Below are 15,658 nucleotides of genomic sequence, written 5' to 3' on the forward strand. Positions count from 1 at the left end.
AATTCAAAGGAATCAGGAAAGCCTTCCTGTCGAAGTTCTGATGACAGCACTTTATTCACAATGCTATCTTGCCTCTATATAAAATGTACATATAGGACAAAAAACACCTTTAAAAAAGTGACATTAAAGAGTAATTGTTGTTGTTCAGTCATTTCAGTTGTGTCCGACACTTTATGACCCCATGTGGGGTTTTCTTGGCAAAGTGCCATCTCCTTCTTGTCTTTGAATTCTCTGATTGTCTTCATAGATGCTCTGGAAATACCTTTAAGGATCTCAATTAGTGAAAAACAGCCAGCCAATTATGGTTCTGATGACTTTGGAGCAGAAAACACAATATGTGCTTTGCTATCTCCTTCTCTAACTCATTTTATAGATGAGGAAACTGAGGCAAACAGGGTTAAGTGACTTGCACAGCTAATAAGTGTCTGAGGCCAGATTTGAACTCAAGAAGATGAGTCTTCCTGACTCTAGGCCCAGCACTGTATCCACTGAACCACCTAGCTGCTTCAAAGAGTGATAAGTTGGCTATAATAATCGTAAAGCATTCAATTGACAGTTACGTTTTGGCCTTTTAGAATTTAGAACAGCCTCAGGATATTATTAGCAATGCTGTAACTAGAAATTCTGGTACCTGTGGCAAATGTAATTGAGGGGAAGGGGAGGTGTGAGGTGGCAAAAGGCGGCTAGCCAGGTTTGTTCTTATCTTCAAATCCCCATGATTCAAAGGCCTGGGTTACCAAGGCAGAAACTTGTTAACGCTCCACAGTGGCAAATCACACTAGTTTGCCTTTGTGATTACTTAATAAATTGTAAGCTTCTTGAAGGCATGGATCATTTGATATTTGTCTTTGTATCTCGAAGACCTAGAATCATGTCTTGCATGGGTAGATACTTAATAAATATTTGTTGGATGAAATTGGATTCTCAGATGTAGAGATGTGGCTTCAGCTTTTTCAGATGTAAGGCATTCTGTTTGTTTATTTCCTAAACTCTAGCTGTTCCGATTTTTCATTAAGGAATTTTACATGAAAACATTGTATTTTGATGTCTATGTGTAGATTTCAAGTAATGAATAAATTAGTTCTTTAAATTGTAATGTCACACATGTTTAGAATTAAATTACTATATATGAAACATGAGACATTTGGTTAGAGTTATCTCACTTTTATTGACTTTGTAAAACCCATTTTCTGTTATTATTTTTCAAGCTTACTTGTTCATCAAAACTCAACCTAAATCTGCCTCTTGAACAGCAAAAATTCTAAGGGGAGAGTCAAGGTTTTGTTCAAAAATGTTTGGAGTCCTGAAACATTGTGAACGTGAAATCCAAAATAGTTGCAAATATGTTATGTTCTCTAATAGCATCTATTCAAATGAAAGCCATTGATTGTAGGGGAAGAGGGAAAACAAAACCAAAGAGAACATAGTGTTAGTGTCAACCTGTTCCTTTTAGTCCAGAAGCCATTTGACTCATAAAACCAATTGAAATGTGATAAAGTGTTTTTGAATAGATTCTAAAGTTATCCAAATAAAAGTAATCAGTACAGATCATGACAGCCATAATGCACAGAATAAATGGAAAACACATTCAGTGTGTTACAGACATAGAAGCATGTCATCAGATAGATGATGGGACAATTGAACAACAGGAATTCAGCTATTTTGACATGATCATTTGTATAGAGATACAAATCGATTTGAGGATGCAATTAAGGCATCCAAATGCTTAATCATAAGATTCCCTCTGCTGGCAGCATGAACTATATGCGTTCTGTGTGCCCAGTATATCAACCTTTTGGGAGTAATGTAGTAATTATAGATCTCTTCCTTGGTCAGAGAAACAGAATCGAGGACATTTTATTTGAGGGCTCTAAGTCAGATCCTGAACACTGTTCAACATACATACATAGATGTTTGATAAGAGAGAAGGCGCCATTCTGTGCAACAATTGAGCTGAGTTGAAGAGAGTGTCTGATAATAGCTTGTGTGACTTAGGGAGTGTTCTGGAAGTGTGTGCCCTTCATGTAAACACAAAGGGCTTGCTCTTCCTCAATGACCCTTTTATTGAAAACCCTAATTGAATGTTGCCAGCCTGCAGTGCTGGCCAACCTACAATCCGAGAACAAATGAGGTGTTGAAATTGAAGACATCTTATCTCTGAGATTGGCTGCCTTGCTGTTATATCATCCCAGCATCAATCTTCAGACTCTGAAAGCAATGTGACAGGATGGCGATAATGAATGGAACACTCTTGTTTTCTGTACTGAGACACCCTCATCAATTCAGATAAAGGGCAACCAAGATAAGCTAAGCAATATATTTGTAAATCTCAGGGGTGAGCTATTTAGCAAGTCTTAGAAACCTGTCCTGATTTCACTTGTTGACATTATTTTTACTGTGTCTGCCTCATACTTGTAGGATACCAAAGTAGAATTTCTTATCGTAATTTGGGATTAAGTGAACAAACATTTGTTCAGCACCTGAAAAGGATATTGGACTGAACAGGACTCACATTTTGCTCTTAAAAATAGGGTAGGAAAGGAAAAATGAGGCAGGCTCTACTTTTCTTTCTATCCTCATCCATATCTAAAGACAACAAAGGGCCAATATTACACATAAAAATAGATATCTATAAATCTATGTATATGTAACACAAAATGTTTTGTTTACATACATACATATATATTTGCTACCAGTGTGACGTTTTCTCAAGTGATCTTCCCTTAATTTCTCAACAGGTTGAGCAATATCATAATGTTATCTTTCATGGCCCAGAAGGAAGCTTACAAGACTACATAGCACATCAGATTGCACTCTGCATGAAGGTACTGACAGTTCACGTACTTGCCATCTTCCTTCAGAAATTAGAGGCTGCACAGCTTCAGTGAAACTCGATTTGTTTTTTGTTTTTGAACGTAGCAAAAGCAAACAGCTGCAGGATTCACCTGTGAAATAGTGAGAGCTGAAGTGGATGCTGATTTCTCCAAGCATCAGCTAGTAGAATTATTCATCAGTAGTGGTAAGACCATTTCAGTAGATTTCACTGTTTTGGGGTTTTTTTAATGACTGACAGAAAAACCTTCTGTAGCCCTCAGCAGATTTTAATAACATTTTTAGCTATTCAGATAACCTCGAGATGAAGACACCTGTGTCAAGTGAACTCTTAAGAAAAATGACAGACCAGATCTGTGTAAATATAATTTTGTTTACCACTTAGAAGCCTATTTTCCTTTTCTTTGTCTTTGGCCTTTTCAAATCTTGCTGATTAATCTCATCTAAGTTTGGGTGGCAGGTTTCCCCATGGGATTTCAATTCTATTGAAATAAATTACAATGTTTATCTTTTTTGATAAATAACACTGTAACAGATGTCGGGCAAGTATATGAATGCCATTTGAAATTGAAGAAACCGAGGCTCCAGTAGGTCCTCAAAGACACATGATTATTAAGTAACCAAGCTAGAATCCGAACTCACATCATCCTACTTCAAAGCCAGTGCTTTTTCCCCTGCATAATGTTACCTCTTAAGTTCAGTCACGCTGAATATTATTTTTATAATAATGCTCACTATTGCATTTGGCTTCCAAAGTAGGCTATTTATTTGAAAATTGAACTTGGATTCCTTTCAGTGAAGAAAAATGCTTCATTTATTCTCTTGTTAGTCCCTTAGTTCTTTTATTTAGCATTTCTTGAATAATTAAAGTATTTGCAAAGCTGTCATAGCTGACACATTTAATAGTAATATCTAACAGTTCCATAGATGAGAGCTCTTTTGGAGATATGGAAGTATTATGATATAGAGTGTGACCAAAACCTCTCAGGTATTCTCTGGACAAACATCATCTTCCTTCATTCTGCTACTGACTTATTACCTTATGCATCTTTTTTCTCTTAATGGGTTCTTAGTAAATATGATCTAACATTATATCAGATATTTCTTAAAATCTCTAGTTAATTAATTAGCCTGAGGCTCAGACTGCAAATGTCTAGGCTTAGGTAAATGTATAAATCAGCAAACATTTATGAAGTTATGTGCAAGACATTGTGCTAAGTGCTAAGGGTATGAAGAAAATGCAAAAACAATGCCATTTTTAAAAAAAATAGTATTTAATTTTTTCTAATTACATGTAAAGATAATTTTTAACATTCATTTTTTTAATTTGTTCAAAATTTTCTCCCTCCCTCTCTTCCTCACCTCCCTTCTCTGTGAGTGTTAAGCAATTTGAAATAGGTTATATATGTGCAGTCATGTAAAACGTATTTCCATATTAGTCATGTTGTGAAAGAAGAAAAAGGCAAAAAGGGGAAAAAATCCATGAAAAAAATAAAGTGAAAAGAGTATGCTTCCACCTGCATTCAGACTCTGTTAGTTCTTTGGAGGTAGATAGCATTTTCCATCACAAGTCCTCTGGAATTGTCTTCATCATTGTGTTGCTGAGAAGAGCTAAGTCATTTGTAGTTGATCATCACACAGTGTACTGTGTACTGTGTACAGTGTTTTCCTGGTTCTGCTCACTTCACTCAGCATCAGTTCATTCTAAGTCTTTCCAGGTTTTTCTGAAATCCACCTGTTCATCATTTCTTATAGCACAATAGTATTCCATTATATTCATGTACCACAACTTATTCAGCCATTCCCCAGTTTCCAATTCTTTGCCATCACAAAAAGAGCTGCTAGAAATATTTTTGTATATGTAGGTTCTTTTACCTTTTTAATGATCTCTTTAGGGTACAGACCTAATAGTGGTATTATTGGATCAAAGGGTATGCACAGTTTGATTTTAACAATGTCATGTTAATGATAATAAATAATATAAGGGCAGGAATAAATGTTGAAGTCATTTAGCACCTGTGAGAAAAGTCACAGCCAGAGTCTTTGTGCCTTGGAAAAGTAGGCAAAAGAAGTTGTTGACTAGAATTCCCTCACCATTGGCTATCGCTGCTGACTCCTCCAAAACATTGAGACTGCAGTCAGATAATTCATTTTCTTAAAAAATGTAATTAACTCATATCCTCTCAAAATGTCATTATACTCAATTTTTCTTAGAATTGGCAGTTAACTGCACCTCTCTCCTAAGAATATAGCACTTAGGTTTGTTTGAGTTTGCATAGATGTTAATATGTCTTGGTTTCCCTCAGAAATTCCCCTCAGAATTTCTTCTCCATAAAAGTGTCTTCCTCTTCTAAAGAGTAAAAATTAACTCAGTTCAGTTTTCAGCAGAAATGAAAATGTTACATTCACTTTCTTCAAAATGACTCCAGACTCTTTCAAGGATGACAGTAAATTTTCCAAGTCCCTACCAGGCTCATTCTCCAATGTCAGTTAACTGTCAGTCTCTCACAAACATTTTCTCCAAGAGGGTTAACTGTTCAAGTCTCTCACATGTTCTTTCTTCTTGACAATTAACTGTCTCCTCTTTTCAGGAACTAATTTCTTTTCTCTTTCAGTAACTCATACAGATCCCCTCAAAGATGACATACAATTATCAGTCCCTTGATTCCATATTTTTTAAAAGTACAATAAAAAGAAGGACTGTTTAATTTGGGGTTATACTATCATTTGATATGACTGACTGGTGGTACAATAAGAGAGTAAATTTTTAAGTCCCAATTGTTTTTTAAAATGTTTTAAATCCTACGTGGGAAACATGTGCTTTTAATATTCCTGATACTTTTTAAGGAAAATGCATAACATACTTGTCCAGTACATTTCAAGTAGATAGAAGAGTAAAATACAGTCTAAGTTGATAAGGACTTCAGATGACATCTAGTCCAACTGAAATCTGAATAAGAATTCCAAACTCTAACATTCATAATGAATGTCCATTCAACCTTTGCTCAAAGAACTCCAGTGAGGAGAAGCCGACACTGCTTGGATTAGTAAGGGGTTATTGTGTTTTGTCTTTTTCTTAAACTTGCCTCTTTCCAACATCCATCCATGACTCTGGTTCTGCTGTCTACAACAAACTACGGATCCCTTATTCACAGTCCTTCCAATACTTTTTCATTTGTCCATCTAAGTCTTCTCTTCCCTAGGCTGAACATCCCCAGTTACTTCAGTCTTCCTATGTGTGATCTCAAGGTCCTTCAACATCCTGATCATGCTGTTCTGGTTGCCTTCCAGTTTGTATACCTTTCCCAAGATGAATGTGAATCTAAAAACTCTCATTTCTCAACCTAGCACAGCACTTTGTCTTCCATCCTTGTATATATCTAACTCCTCACCAATTCATTCTCATGCCAGTTGGAAATGATCATCTGCACATAATACATGTTAACTTCACTTGGAAGTTCAAAAAGTCCAAGCAAGCCTAGCAGAAATAGGCAAACACTGTATTTCAAGTGGGAGCTCTGTTTTCCGTAGACAATTACATTTGATTGTCTCTCAACTACCACTGAACCAATACTCTTTAGCAAAATTTGGCCATTGATACCAGTCTTTTTCCATGATCTAACCACTTTTTCCAATCACTTTTATACTTGCCATCCCTTATTAAGTATTCAGCTTTTATTCCATATCTCTCCCCAATTTCTGCCAAGTTGGGCCTTCCTTCTAGTAATTTAACAGCATAAGCAAAAATAATACCATATTTTTTCTTTTTAAATAGTATTTAATTTTTAGAATTACATTTAAAGACAATTTTTAACATTCATTTAAAAAAATTTTGAGTTCCAAATTTTCTCCCTCCCTCCATTCCTTCCCCCTCCTTAAGATGGTAAGCAGTTTGATATAGGTTATAGATGTGCAATCATGTAAAACATATTTCCACATTAGTCATATTGTGGAAGAGGAAACAGACCAAAAGGAAAAAACAAAAAAAGAAACAGAAAAAAATAAAGTGAAACTAGTATGCTTTGACCTGCATTATTACTGTGCAGTCTAGGATGTGCAGTTGGATGGGGATGTCCAATGAGCTGGTTCACTGATATATTAATCTTGAAAAGACACTTCAGGTGGGCATAAATCTAGTGTTAAAAGGAAACTTTGCAATGTGGTTTTACATATGTGGACATTGAGGCCCAAAGAGATTAAGTAACTTGCCCAAGGTCATATAGATAGTCAGTAGCGGAGGCAGAATTCACACTCAGTTTCTCTGACTCAGAATTTGAGTGTTCTTTTTTCTGCATCATGCTCACTCCTCTGGATAGGAAGAAGAGAAAAGATTAGAAATTACATAGTACAACCAACAATCTTAATTTGTTTCTTTAACACAGACCCTATCTTTTTAACACCAGTATTGTTTGGATGATTCTATATGACTACTAATTGTGGTACCTTATAATTAGTGTAAGCATCAAAATGCAGGAAACCCAGAGGTAATTGGAGAAAAATATGGTGGGATCAGCCTGAAATATATAACCAATGATAATTTCTGTATGAGAAGTGATATAAAAGATAGGATCCAAGAAATTTCTGATTTGGAAAAGTAAGTTGATCATGTATTGAGAATGGTCAATAATAAATAGATGACCATGATGGTATAATGGCAGTTACATGTTAAAAGAACAAGAAGAAGACATCAAATACATTGAGAAGGCCAGGTAAGCAAGAGTCACATAGTTGAGATGGAATACGTAAATATGTTGTGAAATGCACTGTTGGAAGGAGTACTTATTTTGATGGGATTGTTTTTGTTGTATCCCCAGCACCTAGTTTATCAGTGCTTGGCATATAGTCAGCACTCAATAATTGCTTGTTGAATGATGAAATTATGAATCCATTCTGCTATTTAATCATAGAAAAAGAGTCTAATGCCTCTAGAACCCTTTTCAGCTCTCTAGCTATGATTCTGTGAATTTAAGAACATTTGCAAAGTAAAACAAAACAGAATATGCAAATTAATTTAATTGTATTTCTTTGGGATAGAGTTAACTGGGGATCCAGAGTTTGCTGGGGTATATGACTAATAAACTAGGTTTTAAAGGATTCAATGGATAATATTAGCAAAGAAAATGGAAGAAAAGGCTTTCCAGAAAAAGAATCAGCGATGGTGTTTTAGAGACAGTAAGCCTGACTAGAATAGAAGAACCATAATGGAAGGATACTGAGAAATAGTATTGGAGAAGTCTGGGAGGAGTGATCATAAGAAGACGGAGTTAGAACTGGAATGGCCTTCACAGGCTGTCTAGTTCAACCCTCCTCGTTTTACAGATAAAGAACTGAAGCCTAAAGAGATTTAATCACTTGCCCAAGGTCACACAGATAGTTAAATAGCAAGAGCTAGGTTTCTGATTCCAAATCCAATGTTCTGTCCAATGAACCATGTGGCCTGTCATAGAAAAACTGATGGAAAGCCTTGAGGCCAATGCGGACCTACGTGGATTTGATTTAGTGGCTTTTTTTTTTTTTGAGGAGGGGAGTAACATAATGAAAAAAAAATCCCCAACCTATGACTTCATTATTTATGCAGTAAAATTACATATTTTACACACAAGGATAGGATATAGGTGCTTTCATTAATAATAATAGAGAATATTTTTATAGATCCTTAAAGTTCATGTTATATATATTATCTCATCTGAACTTCACATCAATCTTATATGGTAGATACTACTGTTATCCTCATTTTACAAATAAAAAAACTGAGGTTGAGGTTAAGTGACTAGCTCAGAATCATATAACTGATAAGTGATAAAGCCATGATTTGAACTCTGGTCTTTCATGACTTCAAGTATAATATTCTATCCACTATGCTACTTTGATTTATGTCAGTAATAAACAGGTGCCAAACATCACCATTCTTTTTTCTATCTCTAAAGGAAGCTTCAGCAAGTCAGTCCTTTATACAGTAAAGTTAACTGCAGAGCAAAAAATGTTTCACGGAAACTGAGAGTGATGAAACTACAGACTGGAATTTTAGGGGCTATAAATTTTAATTGAGGCTCTAGCACAGACCTGATGAGATTCTCAGTATACCTTTCTTTACCTTCCTACGCTGAAGGGAAAAGGGAATAAATTGGTAAAGCACTTCCAAGGGCTATGAGACAGGAATGGATCATTGATTCTCTTGGTTTATTAAGCGAGCCATAAGAGGAAGTGTCAGGGACTCATTGCTGTTAGGGGACCCACGATGAAGCAATAATAACAAATCCAGAATGGTAGCAGGGAAGTTGGAAGAAAGAAAGGGCAAGAAAACAAATGCTAAAGGCAGGCATCTTAGGAGTATTGGCAAGCCAGTTAAATTTGAGGGACTATTCAGTGGAAGCTAAGTTCAAAACCAATAAGAGAATTGGAATTGCCTTCTTCCTCCTAGATCCTGTTGAGCACAGGCTCAAAGTGTAGGGTAGCAACGTGCTAATGTGTAATAATGTCAACCTGGTGATAAAAATGAATTTCTTAAGGCTGCATAATGAAAATAAAATAATAATAATAATAGGTAGAATTTATATGAAGCTTTAAAGTTGGCAAACTGCCATACATGTTATTTCCTTTGATATTCACAACAACTGTGTGAAGTAGGTCTTTTTATTATCTCCTTTATTATCTGTTATTAGCCCCATTTCACAGACCTACTAAAGGTGAAGTTAAGTGATGTACTCAAGGCACATCTGAGGTAGAATTTGAATCCAGGACAGGCTTTTTTCTGTCTTCCCGAGAAAGGGGAACTCCAAATTTCCTAACCCACTCTGTGTAATAACAGAGATAGGAAAACCTCATTGGGTTGCCCTGTTTTAATTTTTTTCCCTCAGTATCATAAGTGATCAAATCCTGTGGTAAGCAAGAACCCAACTACTTTTCAGATAATCAGCAAACATTTATTATGTACCTGCTGTGGGCCAAATATTGGGGATACAGAGGCAGTAGACAGTCTCTGCCCTGGAGCTTACATTCTATTCGGGGAGATAATATGTATGATTACACATTACAGGATTATGCAAAATAGATACGTGATAATTTGGGGTGGAGGGAATCCATCCATTTGAATGGATCAGAAAAGGATTCATGTAGGAGGGTGGCATTTGAACAGGATCTTAAAGGGAGAAAATTACACTAATTTGCCTAAAAATCTGCAGTACTTACAGTGCTTAGCACAGTGCCTGGCACATAGTAGTTGCTTAATAAGGATTGATTGATTGATTACTTAAAAGTCAGTTCATTTGGTTGCATGTATTGGTTTGTGGAGGTTCCTTCCCTTCCTATGATCTTGTGATTCCAAAGGTACCTACTAAATATTCCCCTGTACTGACTGACTACTGGGTCATGCTCACTAAAATGCCTGGCATCTAGTAGGCATTTAGTAAATGCTAGTTGACTGGATTGATCTTAAACTTTACGTCCCCTTCAGATGTATTTATTGGGAGGGGGTGGTGTATAGGGAAGGTGAAACACCGAGAATTGACTACAGATCTTTTCACTTTAGTCTTAAATTGCACTTCAGAGGAAGAACTAGTCCAATCTCACTTAGGCATAGCAATGCTCAACCGCAGTTGGAAGTATGAATAAAATGGGTATATTTGAAACCTATTTGTATAAGAAACATCTGGCCTTTACTCTTAATTCATCTAAAGAGGGAGCCTTAGGCTTGAAAGGAGGGAGAGGAAGGGAATGAGTAAGGACAAAGGAAGAGCCTAGGAGAAAGTGGGGAAAGGGACTGGGAGAAGATTAGGAGGGGGAAAAAACATCTAGTAACAGTATTTCAGGAATTGAGTTCAACAAACATTGTATCTATCATGCTCAGTATATTGAGGACACAGTCCCTTCCCTCAAGGATCCTAATTTAAATGGGTTTAGGGAGAAATATACACGTATTTGAAGGTGAGAGCACTAGTATCTAAGGAGTATGGGAAACACAGTGTGAAATTGATAGGGCCTCAGCTAAGCTTTGGAGAAAGACAAGGACTGACAGGTAGATTTGAGGAGGGAGTACAATCCAGATATGGGAGATAGCTCGTGGAAATGCAGGCATGCTGGGATCTTAGCATCTAAACCCCCTTGAGGCTTGTCTCTCTGGTTCACTGGGTAAGGAAAGGAAATATTGTACTGTGGTGTGTGTGGTTTTTTTTTTTAATCTAAAATGGATACAGTGAAAAATTGAGAAAATGAGGGGGGGAAACTAAAAATAGAAAAGATAAACTTTAAGACAATGTAAAACAGACTTAGCATTTAAGCTAATGAGATTCAGTTTTTTAATACATCTAGTTTCTCACATTGCTGTTGTCTGGAAATAATCATATGGCTCTGTCATTTTGGGTAAGATGCTAGCATGATAGAGTTGAGTCAAATTTCTACCCAAGGCTAAGTAAGGAATTAGGTTAGTAGGACAGATTTTTTTTAAATCAAATGCAACAGTGAATGATACTTTTTTTTTTTAATCAGATACAACAGTAAATGAGAAAGGGGCAGCCAGGTGGCTCAGTGGGTAAAGTGCTGGGCGTCAGGAAGACCTGAATTCAAATGTGACCTCAGACACTAGGTATGTGATCCTGGGCAACTCACTTAACCTCTGTTTGCCTTAATCCACTGGAGAAGGAAATAGCAAACTACTCCAGCATTTTTGGCAAGAAAACCCCATTGACAGAATGGTCCGTGGGATCAGAAAGAGTCCAACATGACTGAATGCCTGAACAACAGCAAGAAGTGAATGATAACTTTATTTTGTTAAAATGCTGTGTGTGTGTGTAGAGTGGGGGAGGTGTGGAAGTAGGGGGGAAAAGAGAAAGGGGGAGAGAGAGTAAAAATTTGAATTTGAACTTATGAAATAACCACATTTTATAAGAACAGTTAATGTTTTAGTAATTATGTATAATTAGATTATTAGTATTAACTTAGAGTGATACTACATTTTTTGATCCTGCATCAATAGATGTTTGATTCTCTTTAATTTTTTAAGTTTATCTCTCAAAAATTAGTTCACATTCTTAGTACTCTAAATTCAGTGACTACATTTCTGGAGTGTGATTTAAAAAAAAGTCTACTCCCCCAGTGCTAGTAGAGGTTACAATGGACTCCCCACCCCCAGACAAAGGTGGGGTGGAATTTTCTACTTCACTGATAAGTGTGCCCTTATCCATACTTTTAAAGGTGCCCAACAAGCTAATAAAAGTTGTTTTTGAAATATCAAGATGTAAATCATTAGGGAGATGTTATAAAGAAAATAGCATTTAAATATATGGTATGCATGGAACTGATATGCATCTGTCATGAGCCTTGGTCACAGAAATAGGAAAGAGTGTTGTCCAACATGAAATGGATAAAGTTGGATCTGTAGAAGCCTGAAAATTTGACAGGGAAAATAGAACCGGCTAAGGAGGCAGCCTGCCAGAGAGATCTTTGTCACAATTCAAAAGTAGTTTTGGGAGACACACGTAAAGAGGTGTGCATTTGGAGTCAGATGACCTGGATTAGAATTTCAGCTCTGCCATTCTTTGCTCTCTCATCCTGAACAAGTTATCTTCACCTTCTTAAAAGCACCAGTTTTTGATGTGTAAAATGAGAGGCTTGGATTATTTGGCATCCATTGATATCCCTTCTGGATCTGAACAATGTCATCCTAGGATTTCAGGAAGAAAAACTCAAAGGGTATCAGAGTGGAAGGTTGGGGCAGGAGAGTAGTCTGGTTCATGATGAGGCTACAAAAGGTGGAATAACCAAATATTAATGGAGGACCTTGACATTCAAGCAAAAGAACTCTCCACATAGTAGGTAGCAATTGAAGATTTTTGAGCAGAGGACTGGTATGGCCAGGTCTCCATGGGAGAAAATTAAAGCTAACGGAAGTTTCAAAGATGAATTGGAAAGGAGAGAGTCAAAGCATGAAGACCTATTGGCCAAATCCAGGCAGATGGTAAGGAAGATCTCTTCTGGATTAGTAGTAGTGGGGAAAAGGAAGAGGCAACATATGAAGAGATATTTAGAAGTAGGTAGGACTTGAGAACCCATTAGATATGAGAGGTGAGAGAGAAGGAATTATAAAAGATAACTCCAACATTAAGATAGGGAAACAGGCTAAATGATGGTACCATAAGCAAATAGTGAAGTAATAAAGAGAAACATCTTTAGGAGGAAAGATTATAAACTTATGTTTTAGATATGTTGAGTTTTAGGGTCCCTTTATATAACCAGATGGAGATAGCCTATAGGCAGGTAAAGACAGACATAGGCCTTGAGCTCTGGGAAGAAGTCAGCTCTGAGGATAGACTTGGGAGGCATTTGCATAGATAATAACTGAAATCCTAGGAGTTAATGAGATTGCTGAGAAAAAGAAGAGACAGACAGATAGACACTGACAGAACCTTGGAACCAGCAGAGGTACAGTTAGAGGAGACGAGTAAGAGGAGAACCAGGAGGGTGGCTTTTCTGAAGCCAAGAAAGGAGTGATAGGTATTGTCAAAAGCTGTGCAGAAATCAAATGTTGTTAAGTTTGCTGATCTTTGAAAAACTGATTTCAGTTGAGGGTTGGGGGTGGAGATAATGCCAAGTGTAAGGTATTAAAGGGAAAAGGGCCTGGTAAGGGCATGGAGACATTGGGTATAGACTTGCTTTTTCAAGAAGTTTAGATGATACATTGCCTAGAAGTGGTAGGGGGGGTAGTCAAGAGAAGGCTGTTATTTATTTATTTTGGGTTGGGGACACTAGGGTGTTTATAGGCAGCTGAAAAGGAGCCAATGAAAAGAAAGAAAACAAAGATGCTGGAGAGCTGGGGGATGATTTATTTGATTGCTAGAGCATGACACAGGAAAAGAGAGGGAGGAGAATGAATGGCCCAGGAAGAAAAAGTAGCCTTAATACTGCCTGCATAGAAGATATCTCTTCTGAGACTATCGAAAAAGAGGAAAAAGGAGGGATTGAGGAATTGAGACCAGGAACTGAGGGTATTCAGGTCAGATAGCCTCAGTGTTCTCTTAAATAAGATGTCATTTCCTATAATAATGTGAGGTTGCGATGGGGTGCTAAGGGTAAGAGGAGGTAAATTTTGATTTAGAATTTTTTGATTAAGCTTTTAGATCATTGGTAATGTGACCTAAGGCAGGGGTTGTTAACTTGGGGTCTGTAAGCTGGCTTTTTTTAAATTTGATAACTATTTTAGTATAATTGATTTCCTCAGTAATCCCGTGTATTTTATTTAATGCATTTAAAACATTATTTGGAGAATGGGTCTGTGGGTATTATCAGGCTGCCAAAGGGGTCCATGACACAAATAAAGAATGACACAATTTGTATCCATGACCCAAATAAGAACCCCCTCATCTAAGTTTATCTCCCATCTGTCCTCTATCTATTGTGTATGCACCTGTTTATTTATAGGTTGTCTCCACCATTAGCATGGAAAATCTTTGAGGGCAAAGACTTTTTTGTGCTTTTGCCTTTCTTTGTTTCTCTAGCACCTGGCAGTTAGTAAGCCCTTGATAGGTGCTTTTTCATTGATTGTGGTCACCATTAGAATGACTTATCCATTGCTATGCCTTCTACAGACGTGTTCCAGCTGGGTCTATTCACCTAGTTTCTAGCAGCTCCATTCTCATTTGAAAATGAGTGGAGAACCAGACACGTTTGTACAAGGAGAGGAGACCAAGCCAAGACCTCCAGCTGCCAGGAACAAGTAAATAAATGGCTAAATGAACAAAAAGCATATACTCTTGAGTCTAGTCAATTTGTTTTGTCGCTAGGAGGTTTAAAAAACAGTCTATATGTGCTTAAAATTAATTAAAATTAATAGCTTATTTATACCTACAGGTTCATCGCATCTCTGTAATGAATGTTATCTTTGGAAAATATCATAGTCTCTTGAGAATTAGAACCTTACAGCAGCCTCACTGCTGTAGTGTTTATGATGAAAATAATTTAGTCAGGCACATAGCAGATGCTCACGTGATGGCTTACTGCAGAATACAAATCAAATTTGGGAGCAGCCAAGGCATTTTTTGAGGTTGTGGAAGATTTGTTTTCCTGGGAGCTTGATAAAATTCAAAAAGCTATTTCAGGCTCAGGAATAGGCATTAAAAACACAAGGAGTTCTTCTGAATGTGAAAGTGAATTATTAGTACAACATCAAGAATAGAGACTAGGTGGTTATTGGCTTGTTGGAATAATGTAGGATGATCCTTCACATCTCAAATGGATCTTTCTTTTCTTTCTTTTTTTCAAAAAATTAGGGAGCGTTAGCTAAATAAAGGCTCTCAAGCTTCAAAATAAAATTTTTAAATTTAATTTTTCAGAATTTTTCATTGATAAGAAAGTGATTATATTATGTAAATGATAAACTTACATGTGATATTTTAGCCAATCTATTTCCTACATAAAATATTAATTTTTGTAACTATTTATCTCATTTTGAATTAATATGTAGCAGGTTTATCTTCTTTCCTCTTTCTGTTGAATTACTTATCTGCGTGTGTGTACATACATGTATAAGCATATATGTTTATTAATCCATACCATAGTGAGAATACCACTGGAATACAAAATCTAATCCTGCCTCCACCAAAACTAGTTGTATGACTTAACAGCGATCTCTCAATTTATCTGACTTTTAGTTCCCTGGGAAGTACAAAGGCAAAAATCAGACAGCTTCTGGCTTAAAGGAACTTCAATTCTATATACTGTCTTATTTCTGCATTGATACTTTGCACCCTCAGTGCCTAGCCCAACACCTTTCCTTTGGTCAGTGCTTGGCGAATTTAACTGAATGTATTGAAAAGATTGTAGATTAAAATGGATT

At 36.6% G+C, this 15,658-nt stretch overlaps 1 protein-coding gene across 3 annotated transcripts in view; it reads left to right on the forward strand.

The window, feature by feature from the left end:
* The window catches only part of CTTNBP2 (cortactin binding protein 2), a 193,285-nt gene that overhangs the window by 124,303 nt on the left and 53,324 nt on the right, over positions 1-15,658 (forward strand). For all 3 annotated transcript variants that reach the window (XM_020976040.2, XM_078154098.1, XM_078154100.1), the window contains 2 exons: positions 2,739-2,825; positions 2,920-3,019. In XM_020976040.2, the coding sequence (XP_020831699.1) occupies positions 2,739-2,825; positions 2,920-3,019 (187 nt within the window). The remainder of the gene's footprint in view (positions 1-2,738; positions 2,826-2,919; positions 3,020-15,658) is intronic.

The sequence above is a fragment of the Phascolarctos cinereus genome, unplaced genomic scaffold, assembly GCF_003287225.1.
Source record: "Phascolarctos cinereus isolate Bilbo 61053 unplaced genomic scaffold, phaCin_HiC Scaffold_1;HRSCAF=81, whole genome shotgun sequence".
In the NCBI taxonomy this organism is placed as follows: Eukaryota; Metazoa; Chordata; class Mammalia; order Diprotodontia; family Phascolarctidae; genus Phascolarctos; species Phascolarctos cinereus.